Source organism: Protomyctophum bolini (assembly GCF_963924005.1).
Source record: "Protomyctophum bolini genome assembly, chromosome: 11".
Taxonomy (NCBI): domain Eukaryota; kingdom Metazoa; phylum Chordata; class Actinopteri; order Myctophiformes; family Myctophidae; genus Protomyctophum; species Protomyctophum bolini.
The window spans coordinates 16,730,332-16,749,297 of record NC_137872.1 but is presented as its reverse complement, the minus strand read 5'-3'; the positions used below and the strand labels follow the sequence as shown (position 1 = coordinate 16,749,297).

The 18,966-nt window shown below is 40.8% G+C and overlaps 1 protein-coding gene across 1 annotated transcript; it reads right to left on the bottom strand.

The window, feature by feature from the left end:
* Positions 1 to 613: 613 nt before the first annotated feature.
* On the bottom strand, positions 614 to 12,884 carry LOC308324060 (transmembrane protease serine 9). The gene is made up of 11 exons (XM_080775968.1): positions 12,805 to 12,884; positions 9,842 to 9,868; positions 8,495 to 8,666; positions 8,116 to 8,387; positions 7,797 to 7,942; positions 7,431 to 7,704; positions 6,511 to 6,537; positions 5,567 to 5,738; positions 4,331 to 4,587; positions 3,760 to 3,860; positions 614 to 3,206 (listed from the first exon to the last, which is right to left on the bottom strand). The coding sequence occupies exons 1-11, from the start codon at positions 12,860 to 12,862 to the stop codon at positions 2,904 to 2,906; spliced, it is 1,809 nt and encodes a 602-aa protein (XP_080632094.1). The 5' UTR covers positions 12,863 to 12,884; the 3' UTR covers positions 614 to 2,903.
* Positions 12,885 to 18,966: the final 6,082 nt, after the last annotated feature.

Genomic DNA, 18,966 nt, shown 5'->3' with positions numbered 1-18,966 from the left:
GAGTGCCTCAGAGCTCTATACTGTAGTGTATTCTCAGTTTTCTGTTATTGTGAGGAAACAGCCGTACAACGCGTTGTGAGCTTGCCGATCTGCTATCTTCTGCGAAAGCTTTCACGACAATACAGATGCTAGTCTGTATAAGTCTATGCCTGTATTTTATTTGTAATTGTTTAATATAAAAATTGCATTAATTCTCAGAAGTTATGCTTCAAACAATGCTGAGGGCTACAGATATAGCTATCCCTGATGTATCCGCTGTCAAACAAAAGAAAATAAATAATAATAGGTTATGCTACAGGTTCACAGCCAGCATCTATTGCATCAACCCTGTCAAAAGTATTAATTTGGCCTGGGCCGGCTTAGCAGTCGAACTTTGCTGTGTGTCCTCCCCCCATCTCTCTCCCCCTTTCCTGTCAAGCAACTGTATCTGTCAATAAAGGCAAAAATGCCACAAAAAAAACGTATTAATTAAAAATGTAGTTCAATACAAGTCAGGTCCTGCAGAGTTGGCTCTACAAGAACGTTCATATCATAATATTTTAGCTATTGGAAATGTGTTAATTTCCTGAAAGGGTAGCTATGCTGTAACGTATAGCAAAGGAATCTCCAGAACTGAGCCTTCTAATATTTTATTAGACAGCACACATTTGTAAAGACATCCATGACAAGTCTTCATGAGAGATTGAACATTATCTACAATATTGACTTGACATATACTGTACCATACCCAAACCCCTGAGAAGTATATAGTTATGTTCCTCTTTAGTACATCTGTTAATAACACAACATACATGACAATTACAATTTAAGGTGCAGAAGGAGTATTTACAGCTTCATATTATATCGTCTCTGTCGAGTGGAAAATGTCCAAAACTGTTAGTTTTCAGGATTACAATTTGAAACCAGAAAATGTAGCAGATCTATAAGCGGGGCTTCACACCGCTTGCAGATCTGGGCATTACATTTACAAAAAAACCCACAATTTAAACATGGATATAAGAAGCTTCTGCCCGACAACAACAACATCAAATGTACTCATTAATGGTCAATAATTTTAATGTAAAGTCCAGTATGGCAAATAAATCATGGAACACTGTAAACATTACAGTGTGAAGCCTCATATAAATTTCAGCGTATGCCCCTGTCACGTGACACACACATTTGGCATATTGTGTCACGCTTTTAGTTGGAAATCTATGATTTTTGGGGAGCAACATGGTTGTACGATGAAGGCACACCATGTCTAAAGACTGAATATGTAACTTATGTTTATATAACAATACAATACATAGTCTTAGTAGTGTGGCCTGACTACACTACACCAGTGGCTGATAATGTAATGATTGGTTAAAAAAGAGAGAAAAAGGAAAAGAAAAAAAAAAGTATTGTTTTGTTACACAGGTCAAAGTTACATACTAGCCTTTAAAGATGAGCTGAAATTGTATTCTGAGAGCATTTCATTACCGTATCACGTCCTAGTGAAAGTGAGATGTAGTGGTGTCAGACAATCACAACAATGAGGGCAGGGTTGGAACACACAGTCACTTTCCAACCTCCGGACGCCGGGCTCCGGGCTCCTGTAGGCTACATCTTTAATCCGGGGATGAGCACAGATTTTGGGCATTGGTCTGGATATCACGTTGGTCCACAAAGTAAAAAGAAATAAAAATAATAATCAAACAAGGCAGTGGCGATGAAGTTTCTGTTAATACATCGAATACTTGTCGCCCCAAATACTTTCATAAACATACTGTACTGTATTTGTTTGCTGCAGCAGCCCCGTTCGTTGCGACCACAGATCGCATTTACTATGAAATCATACATTTTTGTTCGTCAGTCAGTCCGTCAAAATCCCCATACATACGAAAGCCCCCATATATGGTGCATCAAGGATGGAGATCCCTAATGTCATAGTAAATGCGACCTGCTGTCACAATTAAGCCCATATATGGAGATCCCTGATGTCATCAATATTGGCCATCTGACCTCAAACTCTATAGATCTCTTATGGATACATGTCAGAACCTGTTCTGACATTCCATATGTTGATCCTTTCCCATCCATCCTTCCTCTTCGATGTCTCCCTTTTGAATGATACCTGTCAATACAAACTCTAGACGGGCCTGCCCCAAAGTTAAAGTGCATAGTAAAAAGTGAAAACTAGAGTTCTCAACAGGCCAGAAAATTAAGGCACACATCAAACCTTGTACACTCAAGAGAATGTCCCCGCTACCACCCTTAGATTTCCATATATGGAGCTGACCTGTTCTGACATTCCATTATGTTGATCTGACCAACCTTGTACACTCAAGACATGCTCCTTATATGGCCAGTACAGAATTCATTCCATGTTGATGACCCCCCCATGCCAAATCGCCAGCGCTCACCCAGCAGTCGGCCGTCATTGAGGAGGATGCGTGCTTCTCGCCCTTAGGCTTCTTACTGGTTTAAACATGTGGAATTAATTCTATATTGGCCATATATGGAGCGTGTCACGAGGTGTGACAGACGGACGGACTGACTGCAGGTTTTCATAGTAAACTGCGACCTGCGGTGGTAACTAAACGCCTCATACTGGATTATGTTGCCAAAGCATAGTCCCCTGCCAAAGATTATTAATAGGGGGATGAATGCTTTATGAGCACTATGTCAAGTGAACTTTGACAAACCTTCATAATAAACCGTTCCAGTCTCACAGCTGATTCAGCCAATCAACATAACGTAAGCCTACAGTAGCCTAGTTTATACTCTGTGGCATAATGTCGCTTGCCAAAAAGAACAGGTCTAAAAGCTAAAAAAAAGTGTCATTGTGCGTCATCTTCAGTGAAACAGAATATTTTGAGATGGAGCTGGGCCACTGATCTGGGCTACCGTATAGACTCCATCCGTTGAACAGCTGGGGGCTAGTACCACAAAGACAGAAGGATGCTCAGGAATGAGAGGGGGAGGATGACAAATGATAAAGCAGTGCGAGGAGCAGAGGATGTGGCAACAGGGGCCACGCTGGGTGCAGTGGCGCTCGCTGGAGACAACAGGCTCCCCACTGTACTCCGCAGGAAGGCCTGGAAGTGGGACGTCTTGGTGAAAACCGATGGCGATGATGATGCCTTTGACCGCGTTTGATTGCTGCTGTCGGCGAGGGTCAATACCGCAGTCTGGAACCAAACGGCACCCTGCTTACACATCAGAGGACCCCCAGCATCACCCTGCAGATGCACACACAGTTGTTTCAGTCAGTACATAGTTAATTAAATAAATTGATTATAAAAAAACATAAATGACTTACTTCTCAAATAATACAGTTTGGAGGGGGGGTTGGGGTTCTCTTCTCATTATAGACAAAATATTTCAACAATACCAAAGATAGCTGATCTAGAAGCAGCAAACTCATAGATCGGTAATTTTACGATGGACGCTAATTTAATTTTAATATTTTTCACATAGATATGTTTTTAAAACACATCGCGATTGCTTGGTTAATCGAAAACGTAAGCGATATATCGCCAAGAAAATCCTCAATAGCTGTAGTGCTAATTTCTGTACTTCAGCCTAATTCATAGGCCTACTCTCTACTCTATGTCGCCTGTGGAAAATAACAGATTTTTAAGTGAAAACAACACTGTGTCACTTTGGATTTTCCGCTTGAAAATCTGTTACTTTGGCCAATTGACACACCAGCATGCGACAAAGCATGAATTGGCCTTTATCTTTGCATAAACTGCAGCGTGGCATCCTAAAGAGAAGCTCTGTAGTCTGTACCTGCTGGAGTGTCAAAGCTCCAGTGCAGATGGAGTCAATACTAGAGGAGGCGTTCCCACAGTCCACCACAGAGGTCTCAAACTCCTGCAGAGCCTGTTGCTCTGAGGTGGGGAAGACAGAAGAGGAAGATGAGAAAATGACACAGTTTAACCTGGACCACACCATACACATAATCCACAGCATTCATGTAAATATGCTTCCAAAAATTGCATGTTTCACATTAAGTTGAAGCACTTTTCAGCATTGCTGCGATTAACAATTTAATCCAGAGCGATTTACAACACATCAATAATACATCAAATAGACAAATACATAGAAATAATCATCAAGGCATCAAGGATCATAAGCTAAGAACCTAACAGCCATCTAACAGTAGAATATCTGTACAATGAAACGAAGTATACACTATAGAATGCTATGTCTTCATAATATGCTATCTAAATTACATAATGTAAGCCTTTGCATATGCCTGCATGGTCGCCGAGGCTAGCTAGAGCAAGTGCGAGGGCAAAATGGTACAAAATAATGCCTCATGTGACAAAAGCGAACACAACCCAATTTAAGGACTCACCTCCTCCTTTTCCCAATCCCCAGCCCACTGCCCAGCATGTGGAACCTGTCGCGAAGGTGGCTGAACCAGTGTCCATGCAGATTGGTTGGATGTGGTCAGAGAAGGTGGGCTCGGAGGCCAGGCGGAGAAGTGCCACGTTGTCACCGGTCAGTGTGCTCAGGGTGATGTCACTCACAGCCAAAGTCTCTTCATGTGGGTTGGCCCCATTTTGATTCAGACGGCCCAGAATGACGGTCCATTCGGACACATTATGTGAACTGAGGCAGAAAGGGTTAACTTAGTGAAGCGTGCTGCACTGCTGTTTGAAGACACACGTTTCCATGCATGGGCCAGTGGTTCTCAAAGTGGGGTCCGGGGACACCCAGGGGACCTTGAGGGGGTTGGGTCCCCCAGCTAAATTAGTTAATAAAGCATCAGAATCAGTCTAAAAACACTCTTTTATACATTACTTTCACAATGTTGCAATGTAATGCCTCATCAGTTTTGTAGATCTCCTTTTTTCAATTCTCCTTTGAAAAATCATCTCTTTTGTGATCCCTGGCACAAAATCTTTTCAGATAAGGGTCCGCGGCCAAATTTAGATGGATGTTAGGTTCTTAGCTTACGTATGATATGATTACTATTTTTATGTATTTGATGTACTACCATGTTTTGTTCTTGCTTACTCGCTCTGGATTGAGAGTGTCTACTAAATGCCTAAATTGTAAATTTTAAATTTAGGGGTCACATCAAAATGTTTGAGAACAGCTGGCATCCAGTAGCATACATACACAACCTATGTGCACACGGTAACACCACTACAGAAAAAGTAACCGCGCACCTTTCCACCTCGGAGGAAAGCCTGGTCTCTGTTACAAAATTGCTGTGTGAACCGGTCTGGAGCAGTAGTATTGTTTTATAGGCATCAGGAACCATCATCTGGAACTTCCTTTCCCTCAAACCGGAAGAATAACAATAAAAGCTCTCGTAGCCTGCAGCTTTTATTGAGAAATATCGGTTTGAGGGATGCCTGATGACTACAAAACAATACTTAATTTTAACACTTTCTTTTTGACTTTTTATTTATGAATTCTGGTAACACATTCATAGATTGTAACTCTTTAAAACTACTGATACACTGATATAACAGTGAATAATATTTTGACTTTTTGTTGTCATACCGGGAGATGATATATTGTTGCACGCCTCTGCTTTTATGTCAGGGTAGGTAAGACTGTCAGAATAGTGACGCGTTACCTGGAGAAGCAGCCGGCATCACTCATGACAAAGTCGGCTGCCATCAGGGTCCCACCACAGACGTGTGCACCATTCTTCTGTAAGCTGGCCATCCATGGCCACAGACCCGCTGTTGTCACTAAGGCGGCTCCACCAATACGAGTGTTCAAAGGGGCACTGCCGCAGACCAAAGCTAAAGTAGAACAAAAAATTATTTTTTTTAAATAAATAAGTGTGAATTAAGTGTTTTGTATCCTGGTGTTCAGAGGAGGCTGGCCGCACACTGAGAGAGACACAACTGTCAATTGATCTGGGTTGCAATGCTTTGTCGTACGATGAAGTATTAATCACGCTTTCAGTCCCCCCCCCCCCCCCCCAACCCCTTATTCCCTTTCTTTGTTTTCTTGGAAATTTTTCATGATGGATTTACATGATGCACAAAAATGAATTTCACCCACATTTTACATTTTTACTTGTAAAACTGTGATGTGACAATGAAGCTGATTCAGATTCTGACGCTTAACCACTTCCGACAGCATTCTATACTAGATTCTCAAGTTATTCTACAACTAATCTCTTTGCTGAAAATAGCCAAACTACAATGCCTTGTAGTGAATTTGTACCACTGAATGAAGAGAAAAATAGCTTAGGCTGTATATGGAGCAAATGTTCAGCATGTACTGTAAGTAAAGGTAAGTCACTGAAGACAGTCTGCTGATCCTTAAATAAAAACTCATAAATATGTGTTCTGTTCTAGGACTTAAGGTCCTAGCAGACTGATGTGTTTTTCTGCACTTTTCCGCCGTTCTTTCCGCCATTTGTAAAAAATAAAAATAAATTATAAAACATAATGCATCAATCTGCAAGGGAGGTGGAAGGGGTTAGAAGAAATGAGCAGCCTTAGCAGGGATATAAAATTGCTCTTTAGCCAGGTAAAAGAAAAAAGAAAAGAAAACTTTACTTACCATCTTGTGAGTCTGGTGATTGAGCCCCTGAAAAAGGAATGAAACAACAAGCTATTCAATGAAAAACATGTACAGCACATCGATTGGTTTTGTTCATCGGGTTCATTTATACACTCAGATTTTACAGGTCTGTTCTTGAGAGATTAAGGTTGGGGTAGCAGAGATAAATAAATAAGATATTGTATGGTGTGTCCGTGGCCTATGCATATCCTTGAAATGAAAAAGGTTTATGTTTACTGCTCTACTACATAAAGTGTCTGTACCAGTCATTGGGTTTAGTCATTATACGTCTAAGTGTTGTGTGCAAGCAGCTTCAGCTATAAGTGGGTTTTTAGGGACTCACTTATAGCTGTATTTTCTTTTAATAATATGTTCAGTGATTTTTACATTTTTATGACAGACAAAACTAAAACAAACAGACAGCTCAGCTCAGACACGTTGCAGAACAAAGGACACAGATCTACACACATACACGTACCTACATCGGACCATAAAATACAAACATAAAAATACACAATATACTATGGACACATGGTGCTTGACAGTCTAGATGGGAACGGCTACCCTGAGAAAATTAAATAAAAGACAATAATAATATTAATATCCACAGCAGGTAGAAAGTAAATTAAAATAAAGTAAACAAACAAGGAATGATGAATTACAATAAAGTAAATAAACAAGGAATGATGATCCTATCCATCAAGGTTAGTGGTATCACTTCTGTCAAGGAACCCTATGGTCAAGGTGGCAGGCTGGCAGCTAATTGAGGGCCAATAAATCACAAATATGGATCCCATATTTTATATATCTGTTGTGGAGCATAGCAGGCAGGTTAAAAATTCCAATGGCATGCACTGCATGATTATTTTGTGCCAGTCATTCTTTACCTATAGCTGTGGTTGTAGGAAGGAATGGTGCACCTGGAGCTGGTGTAGTTGGTGTAGCTGTTGCAACTGGTAGTGGTGGCAGGCCAGCACAGGTGACGCTCAGGTCACTGTTAGTCCCAGAGGACGTGAAGGTGACAAATCCTGGCTGGTCGCTGCTGATGTGACCGTTGATCCAATCCTGGTACCGAGACACTCTGGCGTAGACTCCAGGAAAATTAGGCAGGGCACAACCCTTTCCGAAGCTCACTATTCCAGACTGAACCCAGCGAGAACCTTCTTTGCTCACCATTGGGCCTCCTGAATCTCCCTGTCGTGTAGGGAAACACATGCTGTATTAAAACAATTAGATCTTTTCCGGGAAGAAATGCTCACAATGAACACAACCATTCAAATGATCACCTGACACGAGTCCTTCCCTCCATCAGTGAAGCCAGCACAGATCATATTGTCAGTGATGGCGCCCACTCCATAGTCACAATTACACTGTCTGTTCCCCACCACTGGAACAACCACCTCCTGGAGGTTTTTCGGGGAAGGAAGGGCAACTAGGGAGACACAAAGTTAGTTTCATGAGCAAATTATTATATCAAACGTATTTCTTTTCTTTCATCACAGTCACTGAGTTCATATCTGTATGGTGGTTTCTTTGTTGTTTTACTGTAATTCACCTGGTTTTAAATGCTACCATTAAAATGGACCTTTACTGTACTGTACTCACGTCCAGATCCAATTGTGCCCCAGCCGGTGATCCAGCTGTTGATGCCACTGTAGAAGGTGCTCCCCGATGCTGCCAGGCAGACTGGTCGGATATAGCTGGTAAAAGTCACCGGCGATGAAAGTTTCAGGAGAGCGATGTCATTATTACTAGTTAAAGAGTTATAGTCGGGGTGGCGGATGATCTGGCTAACCGACAGAGAGACCTCGTTAGGATTGGATAGTTCTTGACTCTGCCGACCCAGATAAACAGTGAGACCAGATGGTACGGTGTTACTAGGAATAAAGAAAAAAGGCAATCCATAATTAGCACAATATTCACTTTCCTTTTGCAAGTATTAATGAAATGGTCTCAGAGACTCTTGCTGATAATAACACCCCACCTTTCGAAGCAGTGAGCAGCTGACATCACCCATTCATTGTTAATAAGAGATCCTCCACAGAAGTGACTTGGAGAAGTACTAGATAAATGTAGACTGGCCTGCCACGGCCAGCTTCCTGCAGGAGCGTCCTCACCTCCAACTATCCTGGTGTTCAGAGGAGGCTGGCCGCACACTGAGAGAGACACAACCGTCAATTGATCTGGGTTGCAAAGCCAATAGAGTAATGCATAATTTATGCTCTCTATCATACGATGAAGTATTAATCCTGTGCTAATCACACACACACACACACACACACACACACACACACACACACACACACACACACACACACACACACACACACACACACACACACACACACACACACACACACACACACACACACACACACACACACACACACACACACACACACACACACACAATTTCAGAACTGCCGGTCAAACACAGATTAAATGGCTTCTGCGCCAAAGGAAAATTCTCAGCCGTTTCCGTTGTCTCCTATAGCTCCTATACTTCTTTTGAAACACCTAACCCACATCAAGAATGCGCAGCAAGGACGTTTCCGAATGTATGTTCGTACTAAGCGGTATCTGGAAACCGCAGATATGTCGTCTCCGCCTACAGGAAATACGTTGCCTGTGACCATGAGACCCGTTTCTGAATCGGTCTATAAAAAGACTGGACTCTTTCCACACTCCCACTGTCAGAACATACTTCATTGTCCCCTGTGTTGTACCTGAGTTCCTGGTTCTCTGTTTTTTTTGCAATTCTGAAAGGCTGCACTTTACTGCTTCGAAAGGTTTGCATGTTTGAACTTTCGGTTTACTGCTTTGTGCTTTGAAGAACCTTTGCATTTTTGGCATTTTCTGCATGCTGCTACTACTCATTTGTTTTGTTTGTAGCTTGACGGCATTCTGCTTTAATAAATCATTTAATTTGAACATTCCTGCTCTTGTCCTGCATTTGGGTCCTACCCTTTGACTCACCGTGACAGCTAACATGTGTACATTTGTACCACTGAATTAATATAAAAATTGCATAGGCTGTATATGGAGCAAATAGGTAAAAGGTGTCACTGAAGACAGTCTGCTGTTACTTAAATAAAACACATAAATAGGACTTACGGTCCTAGCATGTGTTTTTCTGCATTTTTCATAGAAAGAAAAACAGTCTGCAAGGACCTTTACACTGAGTTTTTCATAGGCTACAGTTATGTTCTTATAACCTTATTGAGTCTGTAATTCAACCACAATATGCATCAACGGGCTGGGTTAGAAGAAATGAGCAGCCTTAGCAGCGATATTATTGCTCTTTAGCCAGGTAAAAGAAAACTGTACTTACCATCTTGTGAGTTTTGTGAGTGAGCCCCTGAAAAGGAAAGGAAACAAGCTATTCAAAAAATGACAAATTTAAATAATTGACAGCACATTGTTTTGTTCATTGGGACAGAGGGAACAGAGGTGCTGTATACACTGTTTCTAAACGTTTGGGTTCATTTGTACATTAAGGTTTAGCAGAGATAAATAAGATTGTGTGTCCGTGACCTAATGCATATCCTTGAAATGAAAAAAGGTGTGTGTACTGCTGTACTACATAAAGTGTCTGTAGCCTGCAGTCATCAGGTTTATAGTCATAATACGTCTAAGTGTACAAACGGCTGGAGCTATAGGTGGGTTTTTCTGGCTTGACAGGAAATGTCTTGACATCTTGACAAAACGTCTGGAGGTTCATTATGGTTATAAACAAAGGAGTTAAGGGACCTAGTTTGTTATTGGAATCACTCATTCATTACTCTGAGTTGTAAACATTCATTCAATCAATCTTTCGGATACTTAAAACGAATTGAAAATGATGTTACAATTTAAGGTAGCCTATTGCAACTCTTTATTGGTTGTAACTATAAACTATAGATAGCATAATGAGCACACTTGCACACACGTGGGTGAGTGAAAATAGTGATGCTCTACACATTATGACCTTGTAGATTGGCTGTTATTTGTTTTTTTAGAAAATTTGCAGAAATAGGTTTGCCAAAAGAAAGAATTAAAGGATTACTGGTAAATTCAAATGTTTCGGTTAATGACACGCGCAAAATAGAGGTTAAAAGAGGTCGAAAAACATGTTTAGGGTTTAAATTGCCTCTGTATTGGTAGTGCACAAGTACTGATGTATTAAATATTCATAACCTTTTGTATAGTACAGTATATATTGCATAATAGTAGCTTGTCACAACATCCCAAGGGACACCTGGACCTTTCTCACAGCACACCTGCAGTGTCTGAACCACTGGTATAATGACACAGAAAACAAGCACACAACTCCAACCATTCCTCGTCAATTCAGTGTCATACTGTAAGTCCATTTGGTTCTGTGGACAGATATGGATAAATGAACACTGAGGATTTTACTGTGCACTATAATTCTCTGTTCAGGGTGGACGTGTTTAAATAATATAATCTACAATGCAAAGTGTGATTAGATAAATATCTCACTTTTGAGCACTCCTGACCAAACCCCCATAGCGCTCTGTTATACCTTCATGCAAAGCTTGTCAACCAATACAGGAAAATGACATGCATGAAGTGAAATATACCATCAACTTTCACTCAAAGAGGACTTCATTTGAATATAGCTTTGAAATGGTGAAGTGATTTAGTGGATATCTGTCTTTTAACAAATTAAAGTTTCTGTCTGGTCAGAAAAAAATAATAATGTCTGAATATTTATTGTGGTTTTAGCCACTTATACACTATACTTTGTTGACACCGGCCTTCAGAGGTCTATACTTGGAACTCTCCTTTTGGCCTTGCGTGATATTTTCAACCAAATGTTCACCTATTAGGATCTGCCCAGAACATGTGATTCAATATGGAAAAACAGGAGAGTATGATGTATCACCATGATGCTATCACCTACGGTACAGTGACAGGTCACCAATGACCCAGTTACTTTAATATCAGTCTCTGAATAGCAATTGGAATCACTCCAGTACAGTAGAACACAGACAGCCTGCATAGAGGCCATTATTGTTGAGTCACTTCATTCCACTTCACTTTAGTGATGACAGTGAGCCTACTGTACATCTAATCACGTATCTAATCACTGCCAGCTCAGGTTATCAGGATGAGAGTTGCATTGGTCTTAATGGAATCAATAGCTATTTAAAATCTAAAATCTGTGAAGGCTGAACTTGGTATCACATTTTGGCACAAAAGTCCTCATGTCTGTCAACATCTTTATGCAAAGCTTGACTCCCATGCAAAATACTCTCCCTGCATGAATGAACACCCACAAGCAGGGGCTAAAATGTCTACAAACCACAGTTCATTTAAGAGAGATATACATTGTATTTTCCCAGCTTTATTCAGACCCTGCTCGAGACATCAGTTAATTTAAATAGCACTAAATAAAAAACGAATAGTGAGATCCACTGCCTGCATAATAAAACAAGATCTAAGAACAATTTTTTTTGGCATTAAACTAGAGAGACCCTATAGAGTTGTAATGAGTGAGTGACCATGAGGTGAACTGAAGGTTTTGTAGACAGCATAGCAACGTCTGTGTTGATGTTGAGGTACATTTTACTAGCTAAATGATCACTGAGTGCAGATCAAGGGACAATAGCCAAATCTGGTGTCCAGAGCAACCCTAGAGTATTGTAGCACCAAACAAGCTCTCCCCCCTGGCCTGTGTGTGTGTGTGTGTGTGTGTGTGTGTGTGTGTGTGTGTGTGTGTGTGTGTGTGTGTGTGTGTGTGTGTGTGTGTGTGTGTGGGCTGCTCAACAGTGATACTTGGTGGTCTGGTCACGCTATTTCCATGCTTGGACGGACATACACATAGGGACATAGGGACACACATTTCTGTCTATAGGAGTGGTTAGAACCACTCAAAAATGTATGTTTCTATATAAGTGATGCTCAAACCTTTTCATGTCAAGGATATACATATTTGATACATGTATTTGGCCATCGACCCACATCTCAAAATATTCTAAGATTTTTAGAAATCTTAGAAGCACGGTAGTTCAAATAAAAAAAAATGACACGGATGCATTTCAGGTCTAAATGAAAAGGGTATTCTCAAGTAAATACTCATAATAATTATTTCAATATATATATTCAATAATGTATTCAATGTATTTTAAGTACAATTTATTTTCTAATATCAATGCAAGGAAATAGGATACAAAAGTTCAATATTTGTAATTAAAATGAAAGTAATCAGCTTGCAAAAGTAAATTCAAATAGAATAATAAAACAAAACAGCACTCAAGTAAATGTATAGGCTACAGAGATTCTACTCACCTCTTATCAGTAGCATTAGCAGAGTTGCTACACGGAGTAGTTGGCAGACAGACATCATGTGTGTGTATGTGAGTATGTCACTGAAGTAATTCTCTTTTAAATCAACTTATCTACTCCTCCCTTTACCAAACACACGTACCTGCAAGGAGGTGTCACTTCATCAGCCCCGCCTGTCTGTCGGTCCCTACACCGCTTCAGTGCCTCTCTAAACCAAAGTACTCAAAGACTTTGACCAAAGTTATAGTTGTCAAACCACAGCAAACAAAACCTGTTTTTGAGATGCTGTGTAATGTGTATTATATGCCTTGGGGAGTCAGTACGCTGTATTCTACTGAATGGGGAAACCATGGCTGCATCTTGTTAGCCGGACACCAAGATCTGACCTATAGACGATGATTGCAGTATATAATAAGACACACTTGATGATACGTAATCAAAAACACATCCACATCAGAGCAAGTCTCTGTGTCCTCATATCACCCTGGTAGATCAAACTGAGGTGGTCGTCCAACGTCCACCACTGATGGCATATTGGGTCAATGAACCATTCTCAAATGTATTTCCCTTTTCACCTTACTAAATAGCCGTGCTGTCCATCATTCATCATTTGGTCATTGCACTTAGACCACGAGTGGAACTGGACTCAAGTGCTAATGAATGTCATTCCACAGCATTTCTGTCTAATTGTGTGCGACCTTAGATTAGCTTTGGTCTACCTGCCTGTTATAGTGCCACAGAACAGGTGGATTTTTGCAAAACACATTTTTGGAACAAAATGCCTCAAATCGGCCAATTGCCATCCAAGGCAAGAAGAAATGGCACCCTTTTCACATGGCTTATTATAGCGCCATCAGGAGGCCACAACCTGACCTGACCTGGTGGAGACCTGTGTCCCGAGCAGGGGGGCAGTCAGACAGATTTTTTGTGAAGCCACTAAGGAAATGAAAGTTCATATAATGGCCTGTTGTGGCGCTATCATTGGGCTCAAAAAAACCCATAGCCCCATAGAAGTCCATGTATTTGGGCCCAACTTCACCTAGACTGTATTACCTTAATAAACATGGTCATGAATAATTTTCGCTTCCAGTCACTAGTTTAAAGTCTCATTTCTAATGTCATAATATTCTTTTTGGAAAATTATGGCCCCATTTATAAAAAAAATGACCATAAAGTCGCGCATGTTCTGAGGGGCGTGGCTACCGTTACAGTTCATGAACGGGATCCCCCGCCCACTCGAGTCAAAATAAAAACCAACGAAGAAGAAGGGGGGAAGTCCCGCCTCGTTGTCTGGGCCAGCCAATGGCCAAACTGGGCTCAAACGGATCTTGAAAGATGGCGACTTACAGTGCAAGGGATTTCAGGCTTCATTTTACGTCCATGTTAGACCCGGGGAACGCTTTGTCCATATTTTTTACAGTCTATGGTCCCGAGGGGCACTTTTTCTAGTCTAATTTAATGTTTGTGTTAACACAGAAATAGCAGATTTGCTCAGACACATATTATGATGTAAATTCTCCATTCATTGTCAATGGCATTTAATGTGACTGAACAAACACTTTATAGCAGGGGTCCAGACCAAGGATCCTTTAGCTGAGAGAAAGATGAAGCAGGGACCCCCACTAAATATTGTATAAAATTGTGTTGCAGATTAAACTTTTTCATAGATTTCATAGATAGCTTAGACTTGTTTGACAACACAATCATCAGTGTTGTGTAAATGCATGTTTTTGTTTGTTTACTCACTCTCACTCTCTAGGTCTAGGCTCTAGGGCATCCTCAGACGAGCTCTCCTCTCCATCGTCGTTTCCAGTCATCCCGGTTCTCCATACATCTGGCCAGCTCGTCTTCTATTCATATGTTGAATTCATGTTAATATGTATTTTCAGAAATCCCAATTAATCCCTCAATACTTAGTACTTGCACGCTCTGCTTGCGGCCTTGCGCAAGTAATAATAATAATAATAATAATTTTGTTGAATGGTCCCCCAGAATAAGGATTCTATAGCATTTAAGTTGTGTTTTTTCTTTTTTTTTCTTGTCTTTTTCTTTTGTGTAAGTCATGTGTATTTTGTATGCTTTATTGTAAAATCATTAAAAAACTTTGATGACAAAAAAATAAAAGGTTTTGTGTCACTTACGGTAAGATCAAATGTGGGAGGGGGCAAAACAGTTTCTTTGGAAAGGTTTGAGTCATGATTGATTTGTTGTTCTTATCTCATGCCTTTTCTAATCTTATTTACTTAATCACATGCATCCCTGTTGAGCATGCCACACCAACACTCCACTGCTTGTACCAAATGCACCTGTATGAGAGAGTTGCAACAAAACCCTCTTGAACATTGATTGCATAATGTAATTCAAGCCTGAGCATAGACCATGCAGCTAACCGGTCTTGTTTTAGTTTTTGAGCGGTGCCTAACCGCTCCAATGCCTGTGTGTGTACTGTGTATGTCTGTCTGTCTGTTTGGGTGTACGACATGTTGACCCAGGCAGCTGATTGGGGTCGCATTCCGGTCGAGCAGCCTAAAGGGCCATTCACACTGAGCAGTAACTGCAGCGGGCCAGTAGTGTTGTTGAGCAGCCTACAGTTCGCAGGTGTGATTTTTAAAGATATTTGGGCATTTCTTATCCTTTAGTTTATTGACACAGTGAATGGAGAGAGACCGGAAATGTGCATAGGGACTAGAGGGATGAATTTAAATAAATATAGTCTAGCTTGGCTGGCCGGGGACTGGCTGATCAGAGCGCGCCAACCACTCACACCAACCACCACAATGGAAACAAGCTTCGGCTTGTTTGTCTATTCCACTGTGGTACTTTTGATTGGCGACACTGTTTTTAAAATTTCCTGCAAATAAAAGTATTCTATCTATCTACTCAGCTAACGGGTCGCCTCCACTTAGCCTTTATAAAATATATATTTTTGTAAATCATTGTGTTCTGTAGGCTACAGACAGATGTGGATGCTCAGTCACAAACACCATTTCACCATGTAATAAAAAGTACCTTTATTGTCTATTGGAGAAGGGGTGCATACTTAGACTAGTAATTGGTTAGAAATGAGTTAAGGTTAGGTTTAGTGTGCTGCCCCGTGGGAGGTTAGGGTGAGGGTTTGAGATAGGTTGTAGTTGTAGGACTAATGACTGGTCTAACCAATGACTAGTCTAAACCAAATACTGTCTAAACTAAGTACTGCACCCTTGGAGAAGCGATCTGAATTGAAGCCATGCATGGTTGAACAGTGTGAGTGGAGCTGAGCTATAGAAACAACAATAATCTTTGTTGGGGCGGTGGTGGCTCAGGGGTCGAGTGGCCGGATGGCAACCGCAAGGTTGTCAGTTCAAACCCAGGCCAGAGTTAGTGTCGAAGTGTCCTTGAGCAAGACAGTGAACCCCTAATTGCTGATTGCTGAAGGTAGGTAGGCCTTGCATGGTTTCCACCGCCATTGGTGTATGAATGTGTGTGAATGTAATGCACAATCTATGTAAAGCGCCCTTGGATAAAGGCGCTATATAAATGCACCATTTACCATTTAAAAGGAAGGAAGGAAAATGCCATGTTTAAATAAGAGACAAATAGAAAAAGTAGACATATTCAGTTCAGTCAACCTGGCGACGAACTGTGACAGCTGAGCTAAAGGAGATGAACTTTACATGGGTGATGCACAACAAGCCTTATGTAAGTAAGGTGTTGTTGTGGTGTTGTGGACCAACAGGATGTATCAGTTTGAGAACAAGGATGTTGCATGCTAGTTCAAAATAACTGTACAATCCTGCTTTTTTGTGCTGTGTCACTCTGACATTCTAATAAAGACTTATTCTAATAAAGCAATATGATGCTGAATAAAACGCTGTAGGGCTGTCTCTGTTTTTTTATGTTGGTGGTGTTTTTCTTCTTTTTTGTGAATGTGTATATATGTATGCAGCTGTGACTGTCTCCAAGACAAATTTCTCCTGAGGGAGACAAATAAGACAACCTTGAACCTTGAGGCCTCCATCTCTACCAAGCATCAGCCACATGGGGCTGAGATAAAGTAAGGTGTAAATGTATTCCTGATTTTGCTGTCAATTCAATTTGTGTTGACACTTCCTGGGGTTGCTCCGTAACCGGAAATGAATGTTACAGTAGAGTTTTGCACCAATATACAAGCTCACAATTTGACAATTCACCATGTGTCGAAATTCTTAGATTTTAGATTTTTTTTGTTTGTTTCTGAAAACATTCGAAAATGGTCACAAAAATTATGACATGCCAAAAATAGGGAGGGATAAAACAATTAAAAGTCAAGTGGCTGACATAATATTTTGGGGCATTTTGAAAGCTGTAAGGGTGAAAGGAGCTGGAAGGAGGTCATAGACTGTTAAGAACATTTTCACTTAATTTCTTCACTTGTTGATACTAAACAAAACGGATCATCACACCTGTGATACTAAACAAAACGGATCGCACAATATCACCTCCGTGTACTAAATACTAATTGGTTTTTGGTACTGTACTTGTCAGCTAGTATCCAGGTTAACGCAGTGGAACGCACGTAATATCTCACGACATTAATTTAGGTCAACATAAAGCAGGATCTGGGAGCCTTTATCTTAGGCCTTTCCTTTATCTTTTGGCCTCCCCTCACAAGAGCTGGAACAGTGGTGATTCATTGCGAGCTTGTTCTTTGCAACTGGAATTGACTTATTCTGTCAGTCCACAATAAAACCTTTTCCTGTATCCTCATGCATCGGCCTCGTGTGGTATGTTGTTGTGTTTTTGTTTTTTTCTTATTTTAGTTTTTTGTCTTGCTTGCTGCTCACACTCCACCTGCACCTCCCCTTTCAAACCGACTGATTTGGCACTATTGATACAGCCAGGGGTCTAAAGGTTGTCCATCTTAATATTAGGAGCATCAGGAACAAAATTGACGCCCTTAGAACATGGGTTACTCTTTACAATCACAATATTCGAAACATGGTTACACAATTTGCATGAAAATTGACAACTATGTTCTCTATCGAGCTGACAGGGATGGTAATGGAGGTGGACTGGCTACATATGTAGATTCCAATCTCGTTTCAGAACGTCTTACTCCTGCCATGGAGCCAGTTAATTTTGAATGTCTTTTTATTAATATTAAGTTTCATGATAACTTAATTAATGACCTTAATCTATAGGCCCCGCTCAGCCACAGCTGACTTCACCAAATGTCCACCATCAATTATCTTGACAAACAACTGGGGGGGGGGTGCACATTTACTCTCCTGTATGGTATTTTAATATACTGCAGTTGCATACCGGTATGTGTCTTTAGTACTGTGTACTTGCACTGCTGTAATGTTGTAGTTGTATGTATAGGACCCCCTCTAAAACGAGATGCTGCATCTCAAGCGGCCATCCTCTCAATAAAATTCTAAATTCTAAATATATGATGATTTCGGGTGTGACTGTACAGTAGTACAGTAGAGGGACTCCCTGGGGACTATAGTATAAAAGGTAGGTGGCTAGCGCACATCCAGTTCCTGTCTGGTGCTGGACTAAGGTAAGTACAGTGAAGAGAGGAGAGTCATATTTATTGTCATGTCACTTATTGGTGTTAGTGAATCACCTGACCATGCAGTCGTCATCAGTCACGTGATGTGACGACTGGTTTAAAAAGGGAGTTGTCACATATACCACCTGATGAAGGCCGTTCGTTCACGGCCCAAACGTTGTGTCTTATTTATGGTGTATTGAATAAAAAGCAAACACCTTGGAGCAAACCTGTGTGCGGACTCTCCTCTCTTCACCCCCTGGGGACCCCCACACGGTAACTCTGTCATTTCTCAACCGTTTTGGACGCAGGGCGGCTCACCGGAACCAGCCCGGCCCCCTGGGCGTGTTCCTGGGGGTAAAAAGCAAAGCAACAATACATTACATTAGTGATCCTCACAGTGGGGTCTGTCAGGGGTTCCCCAGCTAAATGTGTTAATACAGTATCAATCATTTTAAACACTTTATGCATTAGCTATCCAAAAAATGCAGATGATCACAGCATGGCATCGAGCTTGTATATCTTTTTTTAATAAAATGTTTTATTGAATTTTTACGTTTCCACATAAAGATGAATCGTAAATGTATACAAATAAAGTAAATGTTACATAACTTTATAAAGTGACCTTATATTCCCCTTGTCAGAGC